The sequence below is a fragment of the Triticum dicoccoides genome, chromosome 1A (genome assembly GCF_002162155.2).
Source record: "Triticum dicoccoides isolate Atlit2015 ecotype Zavitan chromosome 1A, WEW_v2.0, whole genome shotgun sequence".
Lineage (NCBI taxonomy): Eukaryota > Viridiplantae > Streptophyta > Magnoliopsida > Poales > Poaceae > Triticum > Triticum dicoccoides.
In genome coordinates, this window is record NC_041380.1 from 150,513,891 (window position 1) to 150,527,119 (window position 13,229).

Below are 13,229 nucleotides of genomic sequence, written 5' to 3' on the forward strand. Positions count from 1 at the left end.
TAAGCTAACGGATGGGTCAAGTCAATCACATCATTCTCTAATGATGTGATCCCGTTAATCAAATGACAACTCATGTCTATGGTTAGGAAACATAACCATCATTGATTCAACGAGCTAGTCAAGTAGAGGCAAACTAGTGACACTCTGTTTGTCTATGTATTCACACATGTACTAAGTTTCTGGTTAATACAGTTCTAGCATGAATAATAAACATTTATCATGATATAAGGAAATATAAATAACAACTTTATTATTGCCTCTAGGGCATATTTCCTTCACTTATGACAACTAGAACCGCATACTTAATAAAACACACCCTTTCAAGTGTGAGATACAACCGGCGATCGCTCTCTCACAGGGCGATGAGGAGAGGATCGCCGGGTAGGAATATGCTATACGTGATACTTGGTTAACTTATCAGCTACACTCTTCTATATGCTTCAAGATGTAGGCTGCCAGAAGCGTAGTCTTCAATAGGACTAGCTATCCCCCTCTTATTCTGGCATTGTACAGTTCAGTCCACAGATACTACCCATTTCATTGATACCAATGCATGTGTAGTGTAGATCCTTGCTTGCGAGTACTTTGGATGATTACTCACGGTTGCTTTGCTCCCCCTTTTTCCACTTTCTGTACCCGGTTGTTGCGACCAGATGATGGAGTTCAGGAGCCAGAGTATCCCGAGGATGATTCTACGTGGAGTTCGATTTCAAGGAGTAGTTAGGAGGTCCCAGGCAGGAGGCCTTGCCTTTTGATCGTTGCTACTTTTGTGCTACCATCTTATGGCACCTTGTTTAGCTTATGTCTGTACTCGGATATTTTTGCTTCCGCCGACTTGTTTATTCGATCCCTCGAGGCCCCTGGCTTGTAATATAAAGCTTGTATTATTTTAATTTGTATCTAAAGTTGTGTTATGATATCTTACCGTGAGTCCTTGATCTTGATCGTACACATTTGCGTGTATGATTAGTGTACGGTCAAACCGAGGGGGTCACAGTGCCACCGGCCAGCGGGCCAGGGGGAGGAGTAGGCGGGTGCACGCATATGTCTCGTGTCCGCGCCGACGCAAATCCGGCTAAAAAATGGGTCGGGAATGGGTCGACAGGCGGACGAAAAACGGACGCGTGTCTGTTTGGTCGGCGCGTTGGGCCGACCTTTTTGTTCGCGCCGACCCAAACGGACGCGCGCAGACGAAATGGGTCACCGCGTTGGAGTTGCTCTTACATCTTTCTTTTTGCGCAATACAGTAGGTTACATAAGTAGGGATGACAATTTTATCCATGGATCTGGATACCCATGGATACCCGACCCGGTTGGGCAAGGGTATGGAGCGCATTTCTGCCCATGGGTCCGTGGATATGGATACCCACGAACAGCCGGGTTGGGCACGGTTATAGTTTGTGCTCCATGGATATCCAATGGATACCCGTATGACATGTGAGGCCATATGCCAGTGATAGTAGAAAGAGCGAATCAATGGGAAATGGCAGGCAATATGCAACTGGTGCCATAAGCTATATGCTGCAGAATCAACCTCTGGTATGTCATACTTAAGGACTCATCGTATTACTTGTTGCCTACTTATGCATGTAGCTTATGTTGTCATTTGTGAGTGAATGACAATGAACTAATTTGATCTTTGGGAAGGCTTCATGCTGACTTTTCTATGCCCATGGAGCTCCATAGGTATGTGGGTATCCAGCGGGTTTGGGCATGGGCATAAGTTGTGCCCATGGATAATTTGGTGGATAGGCAGAGGGTAGGAAGATGGGTCATGGATTGGATTTGGACCAGCTTCACCCGCCCCAAACCCAACCCATTGCCATCCCTAAGCCCAAGTTGCTTAAGAAATACAAGGAAATGAGGGAACTGTTGGAGAGTTTAAATGTTATTAATGTTTTAAGGAAATGAGGAGATGTTTCCATCGACTACGAGACGCGTATGGTGACTTTATCAATCTCAAGATATTGTGCGGCGTTGTATCTCGGAGATGCTCATGTAGATAAGGTGTGTGTGCGTTTATACGGATGAGTGTTTATGTGTGTATATAAGCATCCATAGTTGTACTGTGTTAAAAAAATATATTCAAAAAATGTGGGAAAGCCATGTGAGTTTTTCCAAGGACCTATCATGAGCATAGAAACAAAGCTGCTTTACACGAAACATAGATGTGGTACTCCATTTGATGCCCCCGTCAGCCCTTGTTAAAGTTCGGCCGATTTTTCTGGAGCACGTTAAGTTTTGTGTGGGTAATGGGTCCGCTGTTCGTTTTTGGTTAGATTGGTGGTCTGGGGATGCTCCCCTGGCTGTTAGCTTTCCGGTTCTGTTCTCTTATTGCCCCAATCCGCAAATCTCCATCGCGGAGGTGGCTGCTAATAATTGGGACTTGACTTTTCGTCGGGCCCTGTCTCCTGAAGAGTTGGAAGAATGGCAAAGTCTTTCTGCCCTCTTCCCTGTGCTCTCAGAGGAGGCCGACTTGGTGGTTTGGCCGCTTACGGCCTCTGGTATATTCTCGGTCAAATCGCTGTACTCTAGATTGATTGGTGGTACTACTTCGGCTAGATTCTCTTGCGTTTGGAAATCTAAGGTCCCTCCTAAGATTAAGATTTTCCTCTGGCAAGCCTTCCGTGGTCGCCTCCCTTCTGCTGATCAGATCAAAAAACGCAACGGGCCGGGCTCGGAATTCTGTAACTTGTGTGGGGCTTTGGAAAACTCTAATCACATCTTTTTTAACTGTGTTCTCGCCAAATTAGTTTGGGCTTGCGTCAGATCCTGGCTTCGGGTCTCCTGGAATCCCTCCTCTTTCTCAGATATTAGAACCCTAGCCAAATCTCTGGTAGGGGTCACCAGGAGGGTATTCTGGGTTGGCTTGGGAACCTTATGTTGGGCACTATGGACCATTAGAAACAAATTTACTATTGAGCTTACCTTCCCATCTAAGCCTGTTGATGTTCTTTTCAAATCATGTATATTTTTGCAGCAGTGGAGATCATTGACTAAGGAGCCAGATCGGGACGCCCTGGACCTGCTCATCGCCAAAATTCGGGCTTCAGCCTCTCAGATCTCCGGGACGAATCATGGTGTATAATTTTGGTGCTGTAGTTTGCGGGATTAGGTCTTCTTCTCTTCTCGGCCTGCATGCCGTGTTTGACAGCTGCCTGTATCGCTACTACTTTGGGTCTATTTACCTTTCTCGGTGGCTCTGTGTTCGTGTGAGCATTGGGTATTCGTGACGCTGCCGTGTGGCTTTATCTATAAAGTCGGGCCTTGGCCTTTTCTCTAAAAAAAAAGGTGCACCGCAACACCACACTTGTAGAGAAATGATCCTATTGAAGACCACATCGTTTCATCATGTCCAAAGTGTCCTCATGACTAGTATGAAATCTTGAAAGACCACCATTACAGCAAATCATCGTGGGCAAGACTGGGGAGGGGGGCAGTTCATCACCTATCCTTTTTTTGTGGGGAAATTCATCACCTATCCTGCATGACTAACCAAGCGAACATCTTGCAAGTCATGGGTGCACCTGAGCGCAAAATTTTATCTACTCCTGCTGCTGCCACACGTCCACCAAAAAAAGCCCAATAGACCGTCCGAGCAAAGAAGCAACGGTCACCTTCCCACGCCCATACTAGAGCATTTATTACAAAGTCATATTGAAGCGGAATAATGTTTGTCCGCTCCAGCATGTGAAAAAACTCACAACATGCATCAACGTGGATGTTCGGACGAACGTCTCTCCACTAGGGACAAGCCACCTCCCACACCTTCCCTGGTTGTGCAGAATCGAGTGGCTCACGCGTGGACATGGGCGAAAAGGTGTGGCACCACTTCGCAGTTGTGACCCTTTTGAAAGCCACTAATCCATCTAAAACACAATAGAGTTTTCATCCTCAGAGAATGAATTTTTTTTCGAAGCGGAGCCATAGGATTTGCCTCATCTATCAAATTAGGAGAAGTTAGAGTTTTATAAGTGACCACCATTCACAGCATGACAATTACTCATGCGTTATATTATTCCCTAGTTGAAGAAAGGAGCCCGACGAAGGAGGCCATTGCTCGTCTATTGGATGGATCTAATGACGACATGGAAGACTGCCAAGGATTTCGTTGGAATCTTTGATGCTAAACTCTCGCCAAGGCTCCTCGTCAATCGTGCGCTGCAACTATGGCCCTCTTGTTCGCAAGGCGATGTTGAGCAGCCGCAGATTAGGGATCCGACAAGCATTGTCTATTTTTTAAAGGGTTTGACACTCTTACGTGTAGGATCTAACCCAAGCATCATTTTCTATATATGCTTATCACAAACGGTCAGGATTTGAGTATAACACTGTATGCATATATGATTCTGTATCTCCATTCCAAACATAATGACCATAATACAGGAACAGGCCTGCTCTTAATAGCAGAAAAATTGTTTTGTGCGGCTCCTACAGAATTCTTTTCACTTTTTTTTGCGGGAAGAATTCTTTTCACTTGTATAGTGGAACACGTGGAAGGAACGCAAGCTGCACGCCGGCGCAGGTCCTGCTCCAGATTAGGAACGACATGGGGCCCTGGCTTTAGGCTATGCGCTCCAGAGTCTTCAACCCGATCCATAGACCATCAGAGTCAGATTAACCTAGTAGGGCTTCCTTTCTGGTGCCTGGTGTTCGGCTACTGCACTTGGGATCAACATGTATAACCTAGAATTCCTTTTCTTCTACGTACCCTTTAATGAACGTTGATAGCATTTTCGTCAAAAAAAAGGGGTGAGCGTGGGACCTTACGGAAAATCCCTATGTATTGGAGTAGGCTGGGCACCTTAGCCCTCCTTTGGTTTGTAGGAATGTCATATGATTTTCATAGGATAGAATTTGCATAGAAAAATTTCCTTTGAGATCCTTTGGTTTGTAGGAATGGATTTCTATTCCTATATAGGATAGGAATCAATCCTTCACATTTTGGAGGAAAAAAACATTAGCTAAGACTCAATGGAAAATTTTCTCTCCTATGCATCAAATGACATCTCTTTCTCTATAGGAATTGAGATGCATGTCATCTCACTTCCTATGATTTTCCTATTTCTACAACATTTCTATCCTATGAACCAAAGGAGGCCTAATCATTTACTTTTCCTATCTCAACACTTTGTTGTTGAACTGTGACCCTCAACACTTGTAACAAAGGAAAATTGGAGGGAAAGAAGAGGATTTGGATCCTAGATAAAATCTTATTTCTACCCTTAGGGCTCATTCGCTTTGGAGAATTTTTGGAGGATTCCTACGAGATTTCCATCATGTCATTTCCCCCATATGTTTAAGCATTAATTTCACAGGAATAGTAGTACTAATACATTCCTTAGGGTTGTGTCTATATTCATATGATTCCTTAAGATTCTTAGCATTAGGTGAGACCTTATGAAAAATTTCTATGTATTGGAGCGAGCAGGGCACCCTAATCGTTTACTTTTTCTATTCGATTAATTTGAAAACCATGTAAACCAAATGGACCCTTAGATCGTAGGATGGACCCGCTCTTATCACAAATGATTTTATTTATCTTACCCCTGTTAAACTCGGTTATTAGAGTGATAATAGGTTTTTGCTCTGTAGAAGATGTTCGAGTGCTTGCCTCTTTAGCGGGTCTCCTATTGATGCACCAACTAGTCTTCCCCTTCTTTCCCGTCTTGTGTTTTTTTTTCGAACCATGCAGGAGAGCTGCATGTATTATATTAAAGAAAAGGGGATAAACAACACGACCAATTCAAAACAACTCAGAAAAAATAGAAAAACGAACTACACCCCCAACCGAGAAACAACTAGCACGCAAAAAAGCCCCTACAGGCCGAACACAATAACATGCAGTTAATGAAGGATCAAACGACCAAAACTTGCCACCTCCCACTACCTAGCGTCAGCTTTGATTTGATCAACGACATTTTGCAAAGGCGTGAAGCGATTATCAAAGACTCTTTTGTTTCTCTCGCGCCATATGCTCCAGATGATCAAGTGAACTAAGGAGTTCAGAGATTTCTTAGTTCCTTGAGTAATGAGTCTAGCATTGTGCCACCAATCCTGGAGAGACGGTAATCCTTGAGGCACTATCTCACTCAAACCAGCCCACTGAAGCACCATATTCCAAATAATCTGCACGACCGAGCAACCTATGAATAAATGATGAACGGTTTCTTGAGTGTTATGACAGTAGCAGCAAGCATCCTGGTGAGGCAAACCACGTTTGGCAAGACGGTCGTTTGTCCATACACGCCCTCTGACGACCAACCATAGAAAAAGTTTAATTTTCAGAGGCGCCCAAGTCTTCCAGATACCACTGGCCATGCTGCATTTTACCGCAGCACAAAAATGCGCATTATAAACAGACCTTGCTGAATAATCTCCCTTTGCTTCCCAAGTCCAAGTCCACTTATCTTCATTTGAGGGATCAAGATGAATATTGGTAACGATCTCCCATAAGTTTAACACCTGATGAAAGGTACGAATAGAAATCTGCCCCTTAATATCTTTAATCCAAGCTCCATCAATCATTGCATCTGCAACAGTTCTTCTTTCTCTGACGACTGTTGGGACAGCGTTAATAACATCCGGTGCATAATCTGCAACAGTGGCCCCCTCCATCCATCTATCCGTCCAGAAGTAGCATCGCTGCCCATTTCCCAAAACCACTCGAGCCGCAACATTGAAAAGCTGTCTATTGTTATACTCCAGGGGGTTGAGCATGATGCTCCAAGAGCGATCCAGAGCAGTACGAGCCTTCCACGCCCAACACAACTTGAGAGCAGAATTCATAATCTCAAGGTCTAGTATGCCCAAGCTACCACACTCCTTCGGTCTACAAACATATTTCCAACTCACTAAACAATAGCCACCATTCACAACTTCAGTACCCTTCCAAAGAAAAGCTCTCCTAATTTTATCAATGGCCTTGAACACCCACGGAGGTGGATCCAACGACATGAGGTGGAAAATTGGTATAGCCGAAAGCACGGCCTGAACCAATATTAAACAACCACTCTGAAACAGAAAGCTGGTTCGCCATGTCCCTAATTTGTTCCTGATCTTGTCAATCAAGCACTGAAAGTCCTCTTTGCGCAATTTTTTCAGACTAAGCGGTAGACCCAAATACTTTATGGGAAGTTGTTCAATCTGACAGTTTAAGGTGTTACCAAACTCGGCAATCAGCTGATCCTCGCAGGAAATTGGAGTTATTGAACTTTTGTTCATGTTACATCTCAGACCTGAGGCACTCCCAAAAATATTTAGAAGTACTCTAGTTGCCTCTACCTCATTATGTGCAGCCTTAAGAAAGAGAATGACATCGTCCGCGTATACGGACAAACGTTGAGGAATGGCATGGTTGTTAGTGAATTTCTCAATGACTCCAAATTCCTCTGCCTTGTCAAATAACTTGCTTAACATATCCATGGCAATTGTAAATAGCATGGGAGAAAGGGCATCTCCTTGCCTAAGGCCACGACCGTGCCAAAAACTAACTCCGGGAATTCCATTCAGCAAGATTTTAGTAGAGGCGGTTCTTAGTAGCATGGCAATCCAAGCACACCATTTAGGACCAAAGCCAATCCTCTTTAAGACCTCAAGAAGGAACTGCCACGCAACCGTGTCGAAGGCCTTTGCAATGTCCAGTTTAATTATAAGGCTTTTGCATCTTCTTTCCTTCAAAAGCTTGGCTGACTCTTGGACCAATTTAAAACTCTCATGCAGCGAATGACCTTTTAAAAATGCACCTTAATTTTCACCAACTATATGTGGGAGCACAGAGGCTAATCTCCTTGCGAGCACTTTAGACACAATTTTTGCTAGGCTGTGAACAAGGCTGATCGGTCGGAAGTCGTTAGGACTGCTAGCTCCTGGTCTTTTTGGTAAAAGCACCAAATGTGCGCTGTTAACCTTATCAAATGTCTTGTGTTTCATAACGTACTTTGTGTTTTGATTACGGAAGCAATGGAAATGTGTTAGCCCAGCTTAAAAAGACATCATAGGATTGGACCAAATAAATTTCACATGATATTCTTATTAAATAAAATATTTGGAGCAAAAAAACAGCCCACAAGGCCTTGTTGAGGATGATCTCCTGTGTGAAATTCGAGAAATTTCATTCCATTTATACGAGAAGTGCCGATCCTTTTTAAAAAAATAAAAGAGGGTTTGAGGGTGTCCCAGCTGGTTCCCATGGCCACAAAAAGCTAGCGGACATAACTGCTTTGAAAGTGCCAATACATCTTTTTTGTACCATCTCTTCATCTCTCTATCTTCTTTTGTGGGAGATCTTTTTGTCTCTATATCTAATCAAGTAGGACATTATAAGATCCAATGACAAAAATTCCTGCATTTTCTTCTTCCGGCGTAAAAAAGGCTCCTCTCTGTAATATATGTGGTCCTGTTTTTGTAAATACGTGTTTTTCTTATCCATGGGCTCCTATGAGAATGTGTCGGTTAGATCACCTCCACAGTCCACATCATCCAAAAATCTAGAAAATGCATTTTGTTTATTTATTATAGAAATGTTAGGACAAAGGAGGATTGTACCAAACCCCTTCTTTTCAATACAATGAAACGCAAAAGTCTTTTGCGTTTTCTCGAGAAAAAAAATGTTAGGACAAAGGAACTAAGAGATTTTTTCCTTCAGAATAACAAGATTTCCAAAGAATTTTGCTTTTTCTGGGGATAAAGAAAAGAATCTTTTCCTTAGGTTCTGTCTATCAATTTCAAAATCATGAGAAAGATATTTTTTTTAACTTCAGAGAAGCTTTAATTATTTTAATTTGACTCTCTGTTTCTTAAGTTGGGTCTGAGGAGCATTTTTTTACTAGTTTTTAGATTTGGCGATTATTTGCATAGTTTTAGAGTCGAGGACCGTAGTGTACACTCAAGCAATATTTGAGAAACGAATGTCTTCTTACCCTAGATTATTCTACCAACTCCAACAAAGATATGTTGGTTTGTGTCTAAAAGGTATTACCATTTAGTTAGTCATTGCCAAGAATTCGGTATTTGTCCGAATAGAAAAGAAAGAAAACATGGTCTGCCTCTTTGTTAATTCTGTTAATTTACATTGCCAACGTTCTCCAAATATGGGAGAAACAAAAGCATTGATAATATTTCCATTTATTCACAAGAAAATAACACAGGATGAGGGCATATTTTGTAGTGGCAGTGAAACCGTGTTTCTCTCACGATGCAGAGGCCGGGGTACTCCCCTTATAAAAAACCTAAATCCTATAAAAAAATAAAGAAATCTATTTCACTCCTGTCTAGTACTCAAGAGTTATCTGGAGTTTTTGGCAGTGCCTTGAGCATTAATTTCTTTGGGCTACACAAGGTCTTCCACAAGATTCAGAAATTAGTAATCAGCTCTGTTTTCAGTTGTTCGGAGAACAAGAAAAGCCCTGTTCCACTTTCACAAAACCTTCCGGATATGTGGGAAACGTCCTAAATTGGTTTCTATGGAACACCACAGTAGTTCAGTTACAAACTTCAGACACTGGAGCTTTCAACAGCAAACATATAAGGCGGACCCATTTTGATTAAACATTAGTTTGACAGAAGCACATCAGGCTTCTTTGAAATGTACAAAGAACACTAGAGTCAAATAACTGTCTGAGAAAAGCTCCAACTTGATCAGTTGAGGTACTGAGAGTGAGCAGCAGCAATCAGGGCAGCTCCGACGCCCGAACCGTCCTTTGTGAGCTTGACCGCCACCAACTCCGACGCCTCCTCGCCAAGCAGCTCCACCAGCGTGCTCTCCAGGCACTGCCGGAACTTGGCGTAATGCTCAAACAGCCCGCCGTCGATCGCGATGACTGTCCTCCTCTTGTCGCCTGGGGTGCCCCTACCAATCTTCCTGATTATCCCCACAATCCCGGCAGCAGCCAGCCGGGCAGACCTGCTGGTCACGATGTCGCAGATTTCGACGACCATCTTCCGAGTCTCCAAGGACGTGTCTTTGATCTTCAGGGTTTCTGCCAGTTTTTCAGCTACAATCCTCAGATCAGGGGTTTCATCATGGTGCATCGCGGAAATATCAGGAGTCCTGAATGTCACACATGAGAAGAGGAGAAGCGGTCAGCACTGCGCCGCGTCCAGTCATATGTTACACAAAACCAATGAACTAGAAACATAATGCCATGGATTATCTGTTCTCTAACATTACTGATCGCTACATATAACACAGTTAGCAATGCAAATATACCTCAGAATGAAGCGAGTTTCGAGGTTGGTGCGTTTAATGTGACCAAAAATCGAAGACCGCGAGGCGATTTTAAGAAGCACCCGCCTCACGATGTCACCAAGATACATTCCGGATATTAACTTTTCGAAGATCTGGAAAGGAAATGAATGTTAGGGCATTGCAAGCTAAGGTTTAACATGAATGACAATTGTGTAAGTCCTACAAGCTTGCCTGCTCTCTAGGATTTAGGCTCTCCTTGTCTAATGCTTGATCATATTCTGTGATCGGAAGGCATGAAGAAGAGAAGTTGCCCCATTCGGTATTTATAACCTGAAACACAGAAAAGTACAGTCAGAAGACATGAATGAATTAGATAAGTGATCTTGTGCAGTGCACATTAGTTATTTGGAATTGAACAGGCCTATAAACCTTACCATATTTCCTGATTTTGGTAACTCTCCTTCCAACTTGGGTATGGCATCTGCCTTTTCTACATATGCGGCATTTGAGCCGGTGCCTAATATCACGCCGATGACAACATCTTCATCGTTATAGCTGCCCGTAGCCAGTGTCCCTACGGTGTCGTTGATCTGAACCATGAACAAGTAATGTCAAATATGTAACCAACAGAAGATCGTGTTAGTGCGATTGAGAAAAATGCAAACGCTAATCGCATCGGTTCAGAAGAGAAGATAAGAGAACCTACCAATGCAGACACACGCATGTCGACACCTTGCTTCTCCATGGCCGTCTGCAATTCCGCGACTACATCTTCGCCGATCTGTAAAAAATTTCAAAGGTAATTTCAGATATATTTGTCAAGCAAATGGCACAACTCTGATTAAAAGCTGGATTTTCTTGAATGCATCTCCACAAAGCATGGAATACGTACCGCGTCATCGATGGCAAACGCCTTTGTCCACTTGATCAGGGTGCCCGACGCAATGGACGACTGCCTCACGGGGAAAGAGAACGTGAAGCCCAGCTCCCTCTGCTTGCCGTCCAACACTTTGTTATCTCCTTCATCTGCAACAAACTTGGCTAGCGCGGACGCGATGAAGCCAAACAACTCCTGAGGAGGCATGAGCACAAGGTCAAATGTGCCAACGAGACCATCACATTCAGGTACCAACAATACAGGGTAATGAGACTTGGAAACTGCAAAGCATGTGTACTAACCGCAGCGCTGCCTGACATGAGGTGAGGAGGAATAGAGACCTCCCTGGATTCACGCTTGACAACGCGCTTGTCCTTGCCAGCAAGCTGCACACGAAGCACGCGGAAGTTTGTTCCTCCAAGGTCCAGTGCGTAGAACAAGCCTTCTTCACTCCTAGATTCAGTCGCAACAAACGGTAATCACGCAAGCATACTATGAGGTGAAACTTCAATCTTTTAGTTGAAAGTGTCACTAACTAAGAAGCATTTACAAATTAAAAGTAAGCTACTATGGTTCTAATAGCGAGTAGTCCCTCAATTCCAAATTGGCCAAATATATAGAAAAGTCTGCTAAAATCTACAATATCAAATATATATAATAGAAAAATATATTTCATAATGAATCTAATGAAGAATATTTGGTGCTGTAGACGTTGACATATTCTTGTATAAACTTGGTCAAACTTAAATTACTTAATGAAGTTTGACTTAGGACAAATATAGAACTTGAATTATTTTGAAACGGAGGTAGTACTAAGTTCTTTTAGAAAAATATTCACTTCGTTGAAATTCAAGTCCAAATATAACTTCAAGCTCTAGAAAGCATGTAAGAATATTCAAATGGAATTCACTGATGAGAAGGCGTTCGCAGGCCAGTTATTAAATAGCAAACGTTCCACCGACACCCACAGTCGCAAACGAGATATTTTACATACGTAGAGTGGTAAATTCTAGGCCGTTTTACACGGGTTGACATCCGGACACGCAGGTGGGCAGCAGGGCACGCACGTGCTGCCGCCGCACAAGCGGCACGGATGCCGGCGTGCAAGTGGACACGCGGATGCAAAAAAACACACACAGAACGTGTAGTACTACGATCCGTCACATGCGCACTTGTTCAAGAAGATCTGTCAACACGCAGCATGGTGCCACTCCCACCATCTGTCAGCACGAGAAACCCAGCCTCGCCACCAACCCAGCTAGCTAGGTGAAGCCAACTACTACTAGTACATAGTATAATTATTATCAAATCGATTCAGACAATGAACTTGATGCTAAGGCAGAGCCATCAATGCTATCATATGTGTGCTGCTTCCTGCTCTTAATGCTCATTAGAAAGCAAATCGATGAAATTCATATGCAGATATTTTTGGTTCGTTCGTCCGAGAAATTTGCCATGAAAAAGATAATTTTGTTCTCTTATGTATTTACCATAAGCAGATTGGGATTGAGAAGGGTCGGGGGGAGTTACCCGTTGGGGAGGTTGTCGACGTAGGAGATGATCATCTTGATCTTGCTGCCGCCGTCCTCGTGCAGCCCAGCCCTCATCTCCTCCTCCATGGCCGTCGCCACGCCATCCAGCCGCGTCGCCGGGGTCGCGCACTCCTCCCGGAGCTGCGCTACCACCTTCTCCGCCACCGCGTCCACCGCCGCCACCATGATCCCGACGCCCGACGAACAGAACCCGGAGGAAGAAACTCCTACGATCAACCGAGAACCAAGCGAGGTTCCGCGACAGGGGCAGGGAAAAGAAAGCCGCTGATCAACTCCCGTGAGCCGTATATATATATATATATATATATATATATATATATGGTGGTCTTGTTTTCTTTCTTGGGCTGTAGGGCGCGAACAAGATTCAGTCCTGGGAGGGGGAGGCGCTCGGGCGCTGGATTTATAATGTTGGCGACTTGGCGGATCCCGTTAGAGAAAGCGACCGAGGAGAGGCCGGGTCGGATGGATATTGACGGGGTGGGATTGGAGGCTGCGTCGGCTTCGGAAAGCTGGTGCTTATCTTGTTGTTTTGCTTCGATTCGAGGAGGCTGCGGACGATCACGACCAAACTCGGAGAGGCCGTCGCCAAGAGTGCTGCTGCCTTGAACCT

General features: G+C 43.9%; 1 protein-coding gene across 1 annotated transcript; it reads right to left on the reverse strand.

Annotated features, from left to right (window-relative positions):
- Positions 1-9,398: 9,398 nt before the first annotated feature.
- On the reverse strand, positions 9,399-12,939 carry LOC119368142 (hexokinase-7-like). The gene is made up of 8 exons (XM_037633480.1): positions 12,597-12,939; positions 11,369-11,519; positions 11,082-11,261; positions 10,896-10,970; positions 10,624-10,779; positions 10,421-10,519; positions 10,211-10,341; positions 9,399-10,051 (listed from the first exon to the last, which is right to left on the reverse strand). The coding sequence occupies exons 1-8, from the start codon at positions 12,782-12,784 to the stop codon at positions 9,640-9,642; spliced, it is 1,392 nt and encodes a 463-aa protein (XP_037489377.1). The 5' UTR covers positions 12,785-12,939; the 3' UTR covers positions 9,399-9,639.
- Between the last annotated feature and the right edge of the window lie 290 nt (positions 12,940-13,229).